The following is a 16,327-nucleotide window of genomic DNA, read 5'->3' on the forward strand; positions in this document are numbered from 1 at the left end:
TGTTTCCCCTTGGGGGTAGAATTAACCAAAATGCCTATATGCCTACGCGCCAAATTTCAGCCCGATCCGTCTTTTGGTTTTGACTGTGCGTTGGTAGATCACTATGTCAGTCAATCACCTTTGATTGATATCTATCCAAATATAAAATGTACATATTATATTTAGATAGATTTTGTCGTGTGCACGCACGCTGTCTTATATTACCTCTTGTAAAACGACGGTTCAAGTCAGTAATGACCGAGGTCTGCGATTAGCCCGACTTATATAAACAAACGTTAATTATGTTATTCCTGTTTCCTCCTACTTCAATGGATAACGAAGTTTCCTTGTTTTTAGATTGTGTTTTACTGTTAATCTTCCTATATACTTATATAAAATGAACCGCTTAATGTGTTGCTAAGCGCAAATCTCGAGAGAAGGTGAACCGTATTAGTTAATTATTTTTTTATAATATTCTTACGGAGTGAAAAAAAATTAATTTGTAATTAAAAAATTAAGAATCTACTGTTAGTCGGTACGAAGTTCGTCGGGTTAGCTAGGTCCCTGTTCAAATAAATTAAATATTTAAAAGTCAAGAGTAAGCTCCAATAGTAAGGTTAGGATCTGATAACGAGTTTCTGGAACTATCAAATATTTTTTTACAAAAGTACGCCGCTAGGCATAAGGTCTTTGATTATGCTGTTAATTAACTAATAAAAAACCGAATCGTGTCAAAATCGTAATTTATCTTCACTCAGGGTGCGATATATATACGATACGTCAAACGATATACATATATTCCCAGCGTGACCATATACATCGGCAGTCGGTCATTCTTTGCGAGTTTGTGTTATGAGATTGTTGGTACACAACTGCTATAGTTAGTAGCGGAAAAAAATCTGCATAATCGATAGCTAAAAATGTTCCTGTATATTGCTTTGTCGCTACTTCTCTTTAATGGAATTAAAACAGTAAAAAGTGAATCTGATTGGACTGATATGAACAATGCAAGAGTACAAGTTGATAAGTATTGTGTTGATAAAAATTGTCTGGCGAAGTGTTGTCCCTTAAATCAAGTAATGATACTTAATACTACGGTACAATGTTATACGCCTGTCGGCAACGATTCCAAAATCGATATAAGTTTTTCTGTAATCGATGTGTTTAATTGGAATCATAAGTTGCAAATACCAGGAAATAAGACCGACAATGTCATATCACATTTTAATTTAGTTCAAAATCATAGAAAGTTTTCCAACCCAGACATAACCTATTTATATCCGGAGTGCGGATTCAAGATTTTGGAGGTAAGTTATTTTTGTGACTCTTCTTCATCTTGTCCTTATCCTTCAGTAGCTGACCCGTGCAACTTCGCTTGCGTCACGTAAGAGAGCATGGGTCATAATTTTCCCCGTTATCGTAATATTTTTTACTGGTACTCTGCTCCTTTTGCTTGTAGCGTGATGATATATAACCTATACCCTTCCTCGATAATGGGCTATCTAACACACAAACAAACAAACTCTTCAGCTTCATTTCATAGATTAAGTGAGAGTCAGTGCAGCATGAAATGCGTTCATTATCAAAAAAATACCGTCAAGGGATTTGACTAATGTTTTTACTACCGGCCACCTGTCTAACGTTAATCCTTCTTGAGATTTCTTGTGCTAACCTCTAAAAATATTATTATCACCACATCTTCTGTCTTATTTCAAATAACAATAAATAATCATAATAAATATCATTGGACAACTCACACACGGTCGTTGATCATCACATGATTTCAAACTAAGCCAAGCTTGTATTATAGTTACCAAATAACTGATAAACATACTTATATACCTACTTATTATTACTTTATTATTTACATACGCGACGGCTATTGCAGCAAGGTAACCACGTTAAGCATTGGGCCTAACGTGCAGTTAACGGTTAAGGAAGTTTGTTAATACATGGATTTTGGGGAAAAACATTTCGCACCCAAGAAGCGAAATACTTTTGTTTACAAAAATGCTTTATGTACAACAAAAATGGATATTCTACGAAAATGGAGATACCATAGGTTAAGGTTGGCACCGGTAAAAAAATGATTCGAATTTAAATTCAATAAAGAGAAAACACGCGTTTTCTTCGAAAATGTACACATAATTTTCATGTTAGAAATATTTCGTATTTACGTTTTCTCGTCTAAACGAATATACATAACAAGTCCAAAGTCTAAAAAAAATACTAAGCAAAAAGAAAATATGTTTATTTTCAGCGTACAGCACACACGCCATACACAAATGTGTAGGTGTCATAATTAAATAATAATTATATTAATAAAGTCATAGAAAATAATGATTTTATGAAAATAAAAATAATATAATATATTAGGGCGAGGAAAAAGTCTTTTCGCATTATAGCGTGTATGAACTTGTAATAAAATCTCTTTGGCTTCAAAAATCACAAATGAGTACACGGTTCATTAGGTTTCTTTCAGTGAGCTCGTGAGGTACCTAAATATCGAGCATTTTTGTGTAGAGAAAAGATTTTATTACAAGTTCATACATACTATAATGCGTAAAGACTTTTTCCCCGACCTTATACATAACGTCGTTGAAATTATATCATAATATAAGATGCGTATGAAGATACCTTAGGAGGTGTAGAGGAGCACTAAATATGAACGAATCTAAAGCTAAGGTTAAGCTGCAGGCAAAAAGCCAGTTCAGTATAAGATTTTAAAACTCAATATGTTTGTTTATATTTATATTATTTTAAATAATTTTATTACAATAAAATTAATTAAAAAAAATAGGATGACAATCTAAATATTTCTAACTTGTATAGTTTGGGTTCTGCGATGATTATCAGTCAGAAAATCAGTCAGGACAATTTAAAAGTTCTGTAGGATATAAGATTTATAGTTTACTAATTTGGCTAGTTTCAATAAAACTGGCCGCCGTAACCGATTATCGGCCAGGAGGACATTAGAATAAGAACGTGATTTTATGTATGTAAGTATGTAATTTTAGTTCTTTTTTCTTTGCAGGATGGATCGTTGTACGCAGAACCAGAAAACGATACAACATTATGCACCCATCGTATAAATCAACTGGGATATTGCATAGATTTTCTGCTTTACGAAAGTCATTTACTCTTGTATTACCGATACACGAGCGACAATTCGGAAGCAGATAAAAAAACTGTCTTCAGTTCAGCAGGTTTTGATAGTATTTGTAAGATATTTTTAAATTCACGCTCCCATTCCCTTATGGACGCTCCACATTCTCAAGAGAATCGCGCGAGAACACGAGAAGCGTGAATGTGGAAGCGATTCGCGTATTCTTCTCAATTTTTCGCGTCGTTCTCCGGATTTTCTCCACTTTTGACGGTTTTTTTTGGCGCGCGAGAGCATGAGAATTGACGAGAACATGTATTGACTCCATCAATACTCGTTCTCGCCTGTTTCTCACGCAGCGGTTACTTCTGCGTCCAACGTCATCGAGCGCGAGAACCGTAGTGAGAACTATTTGAGAACTTTGTGACAGTGTCTACCCAAAGAAGTCCTCGCTACAGTTCTCGCTGAGAATCTCCGGAGATTCTCGCTTGAACGTCTCGTGTGAATGTGGAGCGCCTTTTATAAATTAATGTAGGGGGGAAGTGTGTAGAATATGTAGAAATATGTCTCCGTTTATCCGTTTGCAAAGTCAGCCTCATGTAATAGGAGACCAACCTTTTTGAAAGCTACCAAACTCCGAAATAAAACTACGTTTTGTGGATAATGGTAAACTAGACACAGTCGCGGGTCAGTTTATCCCAATTCGGAAAATTTATTTTTTCCATATTTATATTTCAAGGGCTTACCTTGTCACAGCATGCCTATTGTTTAACTGTGTCTATTTAATCGTCCTTCTGAGATGTGATTGTTAGAAAAATATGCATTTTATATTTATAGAGAAAAATAAGTAATTATTATTATGTTTGTGTCAAAGCATTTAATTTCATTTATTTATTTACCTCTTGATAAGTAATCAAGGAAAAATAACTAATCAAATTAGTACTTCGTTAGTGAATATTTACTTCATTTTATATAATGTAACTACTTTTTACTATTTATAATAACTAATACTTAATTATCTTCATAATAATAACAAAAAATACTTTAAATAAACCCTACATCAAAAACATAAAAGCAAAAAATAACATAATAAAAAATAGAATTTTGGGCAAGTCTTTAGCGAACATGAAAAAAAATCTTTTTTTTCGGTGACCTTTGCCCAACAACAAGACAAGCTGAACATTTTTTTTTTTTGTGTTTGATTTAGGTTTTATTTAAAATAGTTTTTAGGCGTTTATTTAAAATAGATTGAACAATATATACATTTCAAACCGTGTTTCGTTATTCAGACGGGTCAGTCACTTGCTACGGCGATCACAGAAATTGCCGTAGCAAAATACACCCGAGAGAAGCCGGGTTTTCATCTAGTTTTCTTATATTTTCAGGTATGCTGATATCGGCCGTGTTTATATTCCTCGTGCTCATAGTATATAGTGTGTTGCCAAATCTTCGCAACCTTGCCGGGAAGATCTTTATGGCGTACCTCGCGAATTTATTCTGCTTCTATGTTTTGCAATCGGCTCGTTTGCTCAGCGTTAGTTACCTTAATGAAGAAGCATGTCGAAATCTCAGTAAGTCATTTATTAAACATACATACATAATATTACAATTGTTATAACTGAAGTTTTAGATAGAGGTGTATGAAATACGCCCACGTTTCGCACATGACAATGTTAGTCCCATGTAATAACTAACGGAATCATCTCGTAATATTATGAAAAACAACTAAATTATGTAAATTTTATTACAACTGAGCAGTGAGCATTCCCTTTAACAATTTATAAAGCTAATAACTAATGAGGCTTCTTTCTACGGTGATAGCGCACTATACTTAGTACATTGCATAGAAACATCTGTACGACGTACGCGCTCGACGTCAGCGTAGGAAAAAATCAAGCCTTATTAGTCTCTTTTTGTATTTTCAGGTCCCGCAGTTTACTACTTCACTCTATCCAGTTTCTTTTGGTTGAACGTTATGTCCTACGATTTGTGGTCGACCACGCGGTAAGTAAGCTTTTATTTTGCTCTCTCTCTCTCTAAAATGCACTTTTGAAAATGTGAAAACGAATTAAAATAACGTTTTACACGTGCAAGGTCTTAACTCTTATCACGATGTTATCCTTCACCGTAAAGTGATAATTATTTTTAATATACAGCAGTCATAGCCGAGTAGACGCCAGTTCAAACCCGAGGCAACACATCAATAACTTTTCGAAGTTATGTGTGTCTATAAAATTTGTCTTATACATTTATTGAGGACATGCAAAGTCCCTAATCCACACTTGGCCAGCGTGGTAAACTCAAGGCCTATCCCCTCCCTCATACGGGAGGAGACCCTTGCCCAGCAGCGGAAAAGTAATGAGTTAAAAAAACACCCTTGACCACTTGCATGGCAAACGAATGGTCGGCTATTCTTTTGAATTTTCATTCGTTCTGGAGATCAATATGGCAGTATTAAAAATTGCTTTTAATTGCAGAGGTATGCGTAAAATGAAAGACATTGATCGTCGTGGCGAGGTGATGAAGTTCCTTATGTATTGTGTATACGGCTCTGCCGTGCCTGTGCTGTTCACGGTCATGCTGGTCCTCATTGACAGACTCGAACTGGATGCGGGCAGTGATATTAAAGTTCCCTTCAAGACTTGCGCTTCTGACGGTTGGTATAGCTTCTTTACTATTGGTTACGCAATATGTTTGCGGAGTATCCAATTGTAGGTAACGCGTCCTGGCCACTTTATTTATTTATTTATTTATTTAAACTTAATATACAAATTTGTATAAAGGCGGATTTAATGCCAGGGGCATTTTCTGCCAGTCTACCTTAGGGTGATGCAGAGATTTGTTAGCTTTATGGTGTTCGTCGAAGGAAACCCGTCAGATTTTTTGTCGGTATGCCCAATTCAAGCCGAAATGCTGGCGGGAGAGCTGGACGTACTCCGCTTTCTCTACTGGAGCGAGGCATGCAGCAATCTATTGCAATATATTACAGCATACCTGCAAAAAAAATAGGCAATGTCTATTCGACGCTACTCGTGACCACTAAATAGGCTGGCCTGCTTCTAGCCCAACATACGCGCGTACCAGCAATATCATACTATGTGGCAATTCCTTTTGGGCATGTTTCTGACCGACAGCGATGCGGACGAATTCTACACGCACAGAAGAACTAACCTACTTTTATGAATTGTATTTGTTGTTTTTTATTGTTTGTCATAGCTTAGTATTAATTTTAATTCTATTATATATTAAGAATGACCAAGCACTACATTTTTTAAATTTAACGAGCTTTTTAAACATTTAGTGATATTGATGTTTTTCATATATTTTTTTCAGTAAAATCAATGCAGATTTATACTCACATACCTATGGGTATATTGACATTGTTAAATTGTTTGTTCTTCATCTTGATCGCGTACAATATTTGGGCAATCAAAAAGGCCATCAAGGGAACTATGGATTCGAAGCGCACCAAAAGCAGTGGAGACAGGTATTTAATGATTATTTTTATTTATTCAAATTTCATATAGATTGAAGTCAAATAATCGAACTAGTTACAGTTGCTCACCGGTCGGTAAACAATCTGTGGGTTAAGCAACCGTTTGTGCGGTCTTTATATAGATGGGTGACCACATAGTGGTACTTGAACTTAGCGTCTCCGTGCTTCGGAGGGCACGTAAAAAGTCGGTCCCGGTTGTTGTCAATTAAGATGACAGGTTAAGCCATGTCCAAGGCCTTTCGGGCGGCTTGAACAACGACACTAGGTTGACCACTAACTATACGATAAATGAACACTAACCAATCGAATTAGTAATAACTATTAGAATTTTGTTTGTATCCGCCAACCGCAAACCTTGCAAGGTTCTACTAACTGTTCGGACTGTAGTACTGATTTTTATTTTGCAGATTTGCGATCTTCATAAAAATATTTGTATTGACTGGCGTCGGCTGGTGTCTGGAGTTGATAACTAATCAAAACTTCGTCAACTTAGTTATCACGAGCTCCTACAATCTATTCATTGGTGTTGCGATATTTATCATCTTTGTATGCAAGAAATCCATCATACGGATGCTGTGCAAGAGGTCAGTGAACTCTGAACAACTGTCAAATGTCATTTAGATTATTTTTATTCTACAACTTCGGTTCTAAGAAATAGAGGTATGGGTTGATTTTTACAATTATACGAACAATGGATAACATAGTACCTACAAACAGACCCGAAGCAACTATTCGTGGATATTTGTTTCGTATGGAAATCGAAACCATGACTGCAAAGGTAGCAGTAATATTTAATACTTTTTAAACAATTAAAGTTATTTTTGTTAGCTAATGAATAAAAAAACATTTTTTGACATAAATTTACGAAATTATCTTTGCCAATCCTGTTCTAACGGCCTTCGTAGCGCAGTGGTCATGAATGTCGCCATACCGTAGCAGTGTGCCGGGAAGTCTTGAGTTCGATTCCTATACGAAACAAATATTTGGGTCCACAAATATGTAGTTTTTTTTTATTCTAGTAGCACTTTGTATCTCTTGTTTGTATGTTTGTAAAAGTCCCGCGCGACACACGAGTCGATTTTAGTGCGGAAGTCATCTTTTGAGAAGACAAGAAGATTGTTTGCTTTAAAGGTTTTTATTCCTTTACTTTAATTTTGATTCCATTTTTACTTATAGGTTTAACGTTCGTAGTGAATATGCAGATCGTTTTAATTCATCTGGACATAACAACACCAAGAGTTCCTCACTGAGCGCGGTTTACAGCAAGAATCTGAAAAAAAATGAGGAACCTTCCGAGGGCCCCGTCTCCGCTGCTTGAAAGCTCTTTGTTAAAAATAATGTGTATTTGGCTAATGCCCGGTTTCTGAGGTACATTTAGCGTTAGTTTATTTATTCTCAATGTCATGTTTATATGAGCTTTAACGCTATTGATTAGATAACTACTGCTAAATATATGTACCTCAAAAACCGGGGGTTAGAGTTACAATAATATAATTTTATTAACTATTGCAAGAACCTAGTGGTATAAGTTGGTTCCGCGCAAGTGGTTGCAGTACCAACTGGTTTTTTAAATGAAATTTTACAAGGTATGAAATTTACGAGAGATTATTTGTATGAGAGATGGGCTAATATAGCCACGAAGTGGGTGTCACAAGATGGTCGGCGGCAACGGGGAAGGCCCAAACGGAGATGGCGGGACGACATAGACGCGTTCATGGAAGATTGGCCGGAAGCAGCAAGCGACCGAGGGGACTGGAAGTCTAGGGGAGAGGCCTTTGCTCAGCAGTGGGACACAGAAATAGGCTAGATAAAAAAAATTAATTTCACGCTGTTCTATAAAGTCGGTACTATCGAGTATCGTGAGTTTGACATTAAAAATGAACTACCAAAATAGTTTCTACGAAGTCCGCTAGAGGCGCTGATAAATTTTTTATACAAAAATTATTGATAGCTAGTCAGTTTTCGATAGTCAATAAGAGTGGAGGATGGTAAATTTTGTACTGTATTCTCAGAGACTGTATTTATTAAAAAAACAGTATTAAACACTAATTTGTAAAATAAAGTCTTCTCGCCGCGTCAGTTTGTTCGTTCACGATAAAGTCAAAGTCAGAATCATGCGGTTACCACTAGTATTTGAAGTGATTCTCGAAGAAGATGTTAGTGTATAATTTGTTAAGATAGTCTAGCACTAGTTTATTTTAAGTAATTATACATATCATTAGGAATTAATTTACAGGTTAAGGTTTAGGTTAGGCTGATAGAGATGAGTGGATTTGAGACCATGAATTGCAAAAGTCACTTCGGGTGAGGTGAAGTTTGATAATTTAAGCATTTATAAGCTCGTAGATTTAGGGAAGGTTCATATCTGACGGAACAAACGTCGCGTATTATCGGTCACGCAACGTCAGAACAGAAAAATGTATACAAAAACTCTCGACTGTTCAAACTCAACCAATGATGCGTCGGTGCGAAGCCCATACAAATTTAGTTACGCTCGACGTATCTTCCGTCAGATATGAACGTTTTCTTAGGCTATACACAAATTTGGCTCGGCAGTAATTGGCCTAGCCGGTCGTTAATACCAAATATTTGTAGATGAACCCGATGAACAAGTAAACAGGTTAGCGAATATGTTTGTAGCAAGACTTAGACATAACGACTAGAATATATAAGATACAAGTTTGATACATGTACTTGTTTAATTTTTACCGGACAAAATGCGAAGTAATATTATTCGGGAATTAACTCGAACATGCATTTTCTTTGCATAACAGCGGCTACACTTAGCCACGGTCACTGGGCTTTATGTCAGCCAGTGTCAATAAAATGCATGTTAACATTAATTACTACGACATGCTACGAAATTACGAAAATTTATTGGAATAAAATATAGTTTCCGTTGTTCTGTCTCGCACAGACCAACTCTTTTTACTGGAGATAATTCAGTCAAAATTGCCCTTGTCTCGCGGGGTCTTCTACAAACATAGACACAACGAACTTCTAGTACAACCAAACTGGAAACTACTATGGGTGGATCGCACAAATAATTGTTTTCTTGTGGCAATCGAACCCACGTCTTCCCGACGCAATGGTAGATGCCTGGCGACGAACTTACCCTCTGCGCCACTGACGTCCGCATCGTCGTGTCGTCAAATATCGGCGTATTATCATAGTTGACAACTAATGTGCGTCAATTTGAAAGCTACGCACTAGGTAGTAGGTACTACATTATTGTTTTGACATTTGTAATGTATTAATCACCAGAATGTTATGGGAAAACCAACGGCAAACACGGGCAACAAATAATTGTCAACTGGGATAGGTACAAAATACGCCTGGTGGAAGGTAATTGTCATTTTTGTTTTATGCCGTCATAATATATCAACTACCTACATACAATACAAACGTTTTCAGTTGAAGCTATGACGTCAACGCGTCTGTGTGAATGCTGGTATAGCCATAGAATTATTGCCTTTATCTTCCTTAACGTCTATCGTCGTAAATATTATTGTGCTGCACATTGAGTAACGGGAAAAGCTCGTGGCTTAGTTAACAACCGCCGCGCGGATCTCTGAGGTTTAGCTAAGTTTGTCGAGGTTGTTCTGTGGATGGGTTACCATCTTATACATATCGAGTTCCTCCTTGTTCGGAAGGCAAGTTAAATTGTCGGTCCTGGCTGTCATTATCAAAGATCTTTGACAGTCGTTAACAGTAGTGAGAAGCTTGCAAGTCTGACAACCAGTCTTACCGAAGGTCTCAGTCTTCTTATCGTGTTGTAACCCAGGTAATTTGGTTGTGTAGACCCGGTAGGCAGTCGCTCCATGTAAAGCACTGGTATTCAGCTGCATCCGGTGAGACTAGAAGCCGACTCCAAAATGTATGAAAGGCTAGGCTGATATGTACATAGGTGAGTAATGAGCTCTACACACAGAATGTCTGAGGATTTATTTCAAAGTTTACATATCATCTTCGGTATATAGAAACAATAAACGCACCATATATTGCTATAAACGATGTTGATTCAATAAAAAACCAACGCAGTCCTGCACTATATACGTCTTTATTCGGAACCTGTTTATTCCCCACTCTCAAAGCCCGGTGGAACGGGTTACCGTCACGATCAGAAAAAGGTCACAGGACCGACGGCTTTCGTGCTCAAAGTGCAACACTGAGAATTTCTTAACATTAAAAAACAGGAGTAACTTTTTGAGTCCAATCCAGGATTCGAACCCGTAAAACCAGCGCAGAGGTATTCACTCAATTGATATAAAGCTTTTAAATTTTTCAAATATCCACCAAATTACTGTAGCGCAATTCTCTACAGTTGATACTGTCGAATATCAAGAGTTTGACATTTAAAATGTACTGCCAAAATAGTTCCTACGGAGCCCGCTACAGGTGCTGATCAGATTTTCATGCAAAATTTCTCGATAGCCGGTTGTCGGTAATCGAAAGTGGTAGAGAATCGAGCTACTGGTCCTCTTAATATTTATAAATGTTTCATTACATCTATACTAATATTATAAAGCTGAAGAGTTTGTTTGTTTGTTTGAACGCGCTAATCTCAGGATCTACTGGTCCGATTTGAAAAATTCTTTTAGTGTTAGATAGTCCATTTATCGAGGAAAAACTAGGCTGTAAAACATCACGCTAGGGCCGTTAGGAGCGGAGTAGCAATGAGAAATGCTACAAAAACGGGGAAAATTATGACCCATTCTCTCTTAGGTGACGCAAGCGAAGTTGCGCGGGTCAGCTAGTTTTAGCTATAAGTTGTCATTACGTTCCCTCGTGTATGACGTCACAAATAAATGAATATGAAATAAATACATTATTCCCACTAATAACAATGTTGACGCTACTGGAAACCCGACATCAATTCTCAAACAAGGAAAAAGGCGAGACCTCTACTGGTTGTCACTCGTCGCATCGAACGCAACATGCAGTTCACAGTATATTTAATTTTATTCGTATTTTTTATCTATCAAGTGAAAAGTTACAGTTTGGAGGACTCAACATGGAGTTTAATGAATTATAAAACGATAAAAGTAAAGGATTATTGTGCTAACAGAAATTGTGTTGCAAAGTGTTGCCCGGACGGACAAATTATAGCAACAGTGAAAAACAAAACAGGGTGTATCACGCCGATAAAACCAGAATTTATAATAAAAGTTAACTACACGAATCATTTGAGTTTTAAGTATGATTTTGTTCAGAATGATTTGCTGTCAGATCCAGACTTAAGTATACAATTTGTTGGATGTAAATTTCGTATTTTAGAGGTGAGTTATTATATGTATATCTATCCTTATTAACCCTAGAACGATAGTCTGCGTAAAATTTACGTATGCGTTTGCGAAATATCGCTCTATCTTTCTTAATATCGCGAATGCATCGCTGTGCGTTCGGACATTTCACTGGTCACTGGGGGTAACTGTGTGGCGTACGTGTCAATAAGGTAAGTTGCACCGATTTTGAAATATAACGACAAGCGTGAGTAATTTTTATTTCAGGATGGCTCCTTGCGCAGTGAAATCAGATTACCAGACATACCTTGCCGGGACACATCCAAACTTCAATTTTGCATTGGATTTAAGCATGAAATTGTTCTAACTCCTGAAGGCTGGAAACCTGACGTCGTTTTCATGTACAGTGCTCTCCATCAAAATGACCCTGATGCTAAGACAAAAACCATATTTTCTGCAACAGGTTTGTGTTATTCAACAATGTTTCTTTATTTTGAATTTCTTTCCCTGATTCCACTTACCCCCGGTTTCTGAGTACATTTAGCGGTAGTTAATCTATTCAACAGCGTTTTTTTTATATGAGTTTTAACGCTATTGAATAGATAAACTATCGTTAAATGTACCTTAGAAACCGGGAGTAGCAATAAAAAATGTAACAACAACGGGGAAAATCTTGACCCATTCTCTCTTATGTGACGCAAGCGAAGTTGCGCGGGTCAGCTAGTTGAATGATAAATTACATTTTTTTTTCAGGAATGTTAATATCAGCATTTTTTATGATGTTGGTGCTGTTAGTATGCAGACTGATCCCTGAGCTGCAGAATTTTAAAGCTGCATTGACACAAGCATACCTACTGTCTCTCACTGTATTCTACATTTTAAAGCCAGTATTGCTTTTGAACATGGCCGAAATGGATGGCCCAGCTTGCCAAAAACTGAGTAAGATAAATTTAATCTTTATTTTATTTATTTTTGTCTATTTTTATATATATATAGTTAATTTATTATTGCTGTAAATAATTTAAAATGTCATTATAAATATCGTGCAAATAATTAACAAACAATTAGTGCAAATAAAAATCTCATAAATAAAAAATCTTTTAGCTCATAACAAGCAGTGAAAGCCGAGTGGTATTAATTCGGTATGGAGATATTTTGATACCCGAAAAAAGACATAGGCTACTTTTTACCCCGCAAAAATGACGCATTTCCATGGGAAAATTCAGGTGGCGGACGAAGTCGCGGGTAAAAGCTAGTATTCGATAACGTTAATAATATGCTAACGTTTTCATTTTCAGGTCCAGCAGTTTATTATTTCTTCTTGGCCAGTTTCTTATGGTTGAATGTCATGTCTTTCGACTTGTGGTACGCTGTTACGTACGTATTAAAGTTTATTAGAGGTATAATCTATTTATTAACGGTGTCCAAGAAAATAATACATTCGTTTGAACAGGTTAAACCACCCGGATGAAAAAACAATAAGAATGAATTGAATAACATAAATTAAAATGCCTTTTTGGTCTGTGGTATGCGACTGCTGACCTAAGATGTCCCGGGCTAAATTGCTGGCAAAGCAAGTGTGATTTTAATTAGAATAATTATATTTATTAATTCATAGCAGCTCGGACTGTACCCGGTATATCGCGTTTAAATTAGACTTTTTATTTTGGGAATTGCATTGAAAATGGCGAAACGTGGATGCGTTTGATCCAGCCCTGTTCTCTGTTTCTCGATAAAACGCGGGTGTTCTTTTTATCTTTATACTAATAAAAAAAATCTTTGTTTGCAGAAACGAAGTACTCCCGACGAGAAAAAATGACTTCGATTGGCGAACGTTTAGGCGGTACTGTGTTTATGCTTGGGGTAGCCCGGCGTTGGTGACCATTATCGCTGTCATAGTGGACCGACAGGAGCTCTTCACAGACCCACAACATGCACCTCCCTTCAGAAAATGTTTTGCAGAAGGTAATTTTGTTACTGACTTAATAGTCCAAGATCCCAGAGCTGCCAGACCTACGTTATTTTAGCAAAGCTGAAATTTTGGGGATTGTTAGTAAAGGGTCTGTTAAGAGGTATATATGTATTCTGGGTCTTTAGCTACTTACAAAAATGCTAAATTTCATCGTAATCGGTTCAGTAGTATTTGCGTGAAAGAGTAACAAAAATCCATTTATACATACATTCTCAAAAACTTTCGCATTTATAATATTAATAGGATACTTGTATGTTTTCAGTGGAATCGAGACAAATATACATGGACCTACCGATCGGCTTACTCATAGGAATTAATATGGTGCTGGTCCTTCTTACGGCGAAGAGTCTCTGGTTGTCACATCGCAATCTCACTGCCAACCCTGACTCGCGGAGTACGCAGACAAATAAAGACAGGTTAGTATATAAATTTTAATTCAAAGTTTTTGAAAAAAGTTCTGTCCAAAATTATTGGCAGAAACCAAGTCGATAGTAATAGACCGACAACCAGCTTGTCATCGAGAAATTTTGTATGAAAATCTGATCAGCGCCTCTAACGGGCGTCGTAGGAACTATTTTAACAGTGCATTCGAAATGTCAAACTCTGGATACTCGACAGTACAGATTATACAGAATTGCGCTACAGATTTCGATGCTTGGTAGTTTATAACTTGATTTTGAAATTAGTAAGTCTGTCACTGCTGTGAGGTTCTCCTCCTGTAACGTACGAGAGTTTGGCCTGAATCCACCACCAAGTACGGGATAGGAAATTTAAATAATTGTATGCCTTTTTATTTCAGATTTCGCATGTACGGGAAAATGTTCGTAATTATGGGTATTAGTTGGGCACTGGAACTTTTGTCCGAACTACCTCTACTAGCTTATATCATCGTTGCGTTTTTCAACATTTTCATCGGAATCTTTTACTTCTACATATTTGTTTGCAACAAACGTGTTTACATTTTACTATGCAAAAGGTAAGAATAATTTACGTAACTTTTATATTTAATCAGCAGCTTTCAAGAAGAGATTTTCTACCACCATTCACTATTATGAATCATTTTTTTTTAAATTAATATATATATATTTTTTATCATGAATCAAATATCTATCAAAAATAAATTGGTTTGTCAAAAATAAAGTTTAACTTTATGCAAAATATTGTTATTGATAACTTCAATAAACATATTTCGAGCAGGAACAAGCAATGATCGACGTTTAATCGAAAAACAATGATATTGCCTAATTAGTCATTTATACGGTCCGTGCTCCACTCGTGCTAGGCTCTTCAACCGCAACCCCTAAACACTACACTTGCCTTAAAGTAACTTTTTTGTTGCAGGTTCAACATAGAGAACAAACTTTTTAATAACCTAGATAGGTCAATGTACACAGGGTCAGAAGCTACGCGTGGACAACGCCATAGAAGTCTCAACCAGCATACGAGAAACAGTAGAGTAGCAGAAATACCTGCTTAAAATGTTCATCATATTAGGTCAGGGAAGAAGTCTTTTCGCATTATAATATGTATGAACTTGTAATAAAATCTTTTCTCTACACGCAAAAGCTCGATATTTGTGTACCTCACGAGCTCACTGAAAGAAACCTAATGAACCGTGTACTCATTTGTGATTCTTGAAGCCCAAGAAATTTTATTACAAGTTCATACATATTATAATGCGAAAAACCTTTTTCTCCGTTCTAATACATTATGATACATATTATGGAAAATTAACGCGAACATGCATTTTACTCAGGAATATCTGACATTGCGGCGCAGATTACATTGGCCGTGGTCGCAAGCTGACTGGCCCCTAGATAAAATGCTAGTTACATTAATTTCTCGTCTTCTATTATGTAAAACATGCAACGTGAAAGTTTAAAATGATGAGTACTTAAAATGTTATTATTCAACCGTTAGTTAAACCGGGTGGTGCCTCCAAAGTGTACAAATATAAAAGCTGTTAAACTTTTGCGTTGCATGTTTACTTTTGCTTCACATTTGATTTGTCATGTTTCTAGGAGAGATTATGTTTATTAGATAATGAATTTAAATAATAATAAAGTAGGCCACATTATATATCGATTATATTAATCGAAGTGGTAATTATTGTAGGTTATTTGTAAGTAAAATACGAATTAGTGTTATAATAAATGTAATAAAGGTATAATAGTAAATTATTTATCTACAACTTTACAAATAAAGCTTGCTACACACGTATTCTGTTCGGCTGTAATCGGCCTAGCCGGGTAAAACCAAATACGTGTAGATAATGTTTGGGAAAAATGTCGCTCGACATCAGCAGCATTTTTCTTTTGCATTTTGTGATCTAAATGCTTAAACAGAATTTTAACGATGGGACCCGAAGGAACAACCCAACACAAGTCAAAGAAGTCGGTTCGAGTCGATTTTGTTGTTCGATAAATACTGCCATACCGAACGTTCCAAACCGAATAAGTGTGTAGCAAGCCTTAGGCGATTCACTTCGTTAGTAACAATATTCCTTATACCTATATTAGTAACCCTATTCTATG

The 16,327-nt window shown here is 36.3% G+C and overlaps 2 protein-coding genes across 3 annotated transcripts; both read left to right on the plus strand.

The window, feature by feature from the left end:
- Positions 1-654: 654 nt before the first annotated feature.
- LOC142977718 (G-protein coupled receptor Mth-like) lies at positions 655-9,256 on the plus strand. 2 transcript variants are annotated; one of them, XM_076121796.1, is made up of 8 exons: positions 655-1,286; positions 3,014-3,200; positions 4,468-4,653; positions 5,008-5,086; positions 5,560-5,738; positions 6,416-6,569; positions 6,986-7,162; positions 7,755-9,256. In XM_076121796.1, the coding sequence occupies exons 1-8, from the start codon at positions 900-902 to the stop codon at positions 7,894-7,896; spliced, it is 1,491 nt and encodes a 496-aa protein (XP_075977911.1). In that variant the 5' UTR covers positions 655-899; the 3' UTR covers positions 7,897-9,256. The 2 variants fall into 2 exon arrangements, with proteins under 2 accessions (XP_075977911.1, XP_075977912.1); XM_076121797.1 differs by having other exon boundaries at positions 3,014-3,185.
- A 2,230-nt stretch (positions 9,257-11,486) lies between these two features.
- Positions 11,487-15,333, plus strand: LOC142978017 (putative G-protein coupled receptor Mth-like 11). The gene is made up of 8 exons (XM_076122234.1): positions 11,487-11,857; positions 12,089-12,284; positions 12,575-12,760; positions 13,120-13,198; positions 13,611-13,786; positions 14,056-14,209; positions 14,593-14,769; positions 15,135-15,333. The coding sequence occupies exons 1-8, from the start codon at positions 11,516-11,518 to the stop codon at positions 15,268-15,270; spliced, it is 1,446 nt and encodes a 481-aa protein (XP_075978349.1). The 5' UTR covers positions 11,487-11,515; the 3' UTR covers positions 15,271-15,333.
- The last annotated feature ends 994 nt before the right edge of the window (positions 15,334-16,327 follow it).

Source organism: Anticarsia gemmatalis, chromosome 13 (assembly GCF_050436995.1).
Source record: "Anticarsia gemmatalis isolate Benzon Research Colony breed Stoneville strain chromosome 13, ilAntGemm2 primary, whole genome shotgun sequence".
Lineage (NCBI taxonomy): Eukaryota > Metazoa > Arthropoda > Insecta > Lepidoptera > Erebidae > Anticarsia > Anticarsia gemmatalis.

Coding starts and splice junctions, on each gene's coding strand:
- LOC142978017 (XM_076122234.1), top strand. CDS start 11,516: ATGCAGTTCACAGTATATTTAATTTTATTCGTATTTTTTATCTATCAA. Junction 13,787..14,055: donor CAGAAAATGTTTTGCAGAAG/GTAATTTTGTTA, acceptor GTATGTTTTCAG/TGGAATCGAGACAAATATAC. Junction 14,770..15,134: donor TACATTTTACTATGCAAAAG/GTAAGAATAATT, acceptor TTTTTGTTGCAG/GTTCAACATAGAGAACAAAC.
- LOC142977718 (XM_076121796.1), top strand. CDS start 900: ATGTTCCTGTATATTGCTTTGTCGCTACTTCTCTTTAATGGAATTAAA. Junction 1,287..3,013: donor GCGGATTCAAGATTTTGGAG/GTAAGTTATTTT, acceptor TTTTCTTTGCAG/GATGGATCGTTGTACGCAGA. Junction 6,570..6,985: donor ACCAAAAGCAGTGGAGACAG/GTATTTAATGAT, acceptor TTTATTTTGCAG/ATTTGCGATCTTCATAAAAA.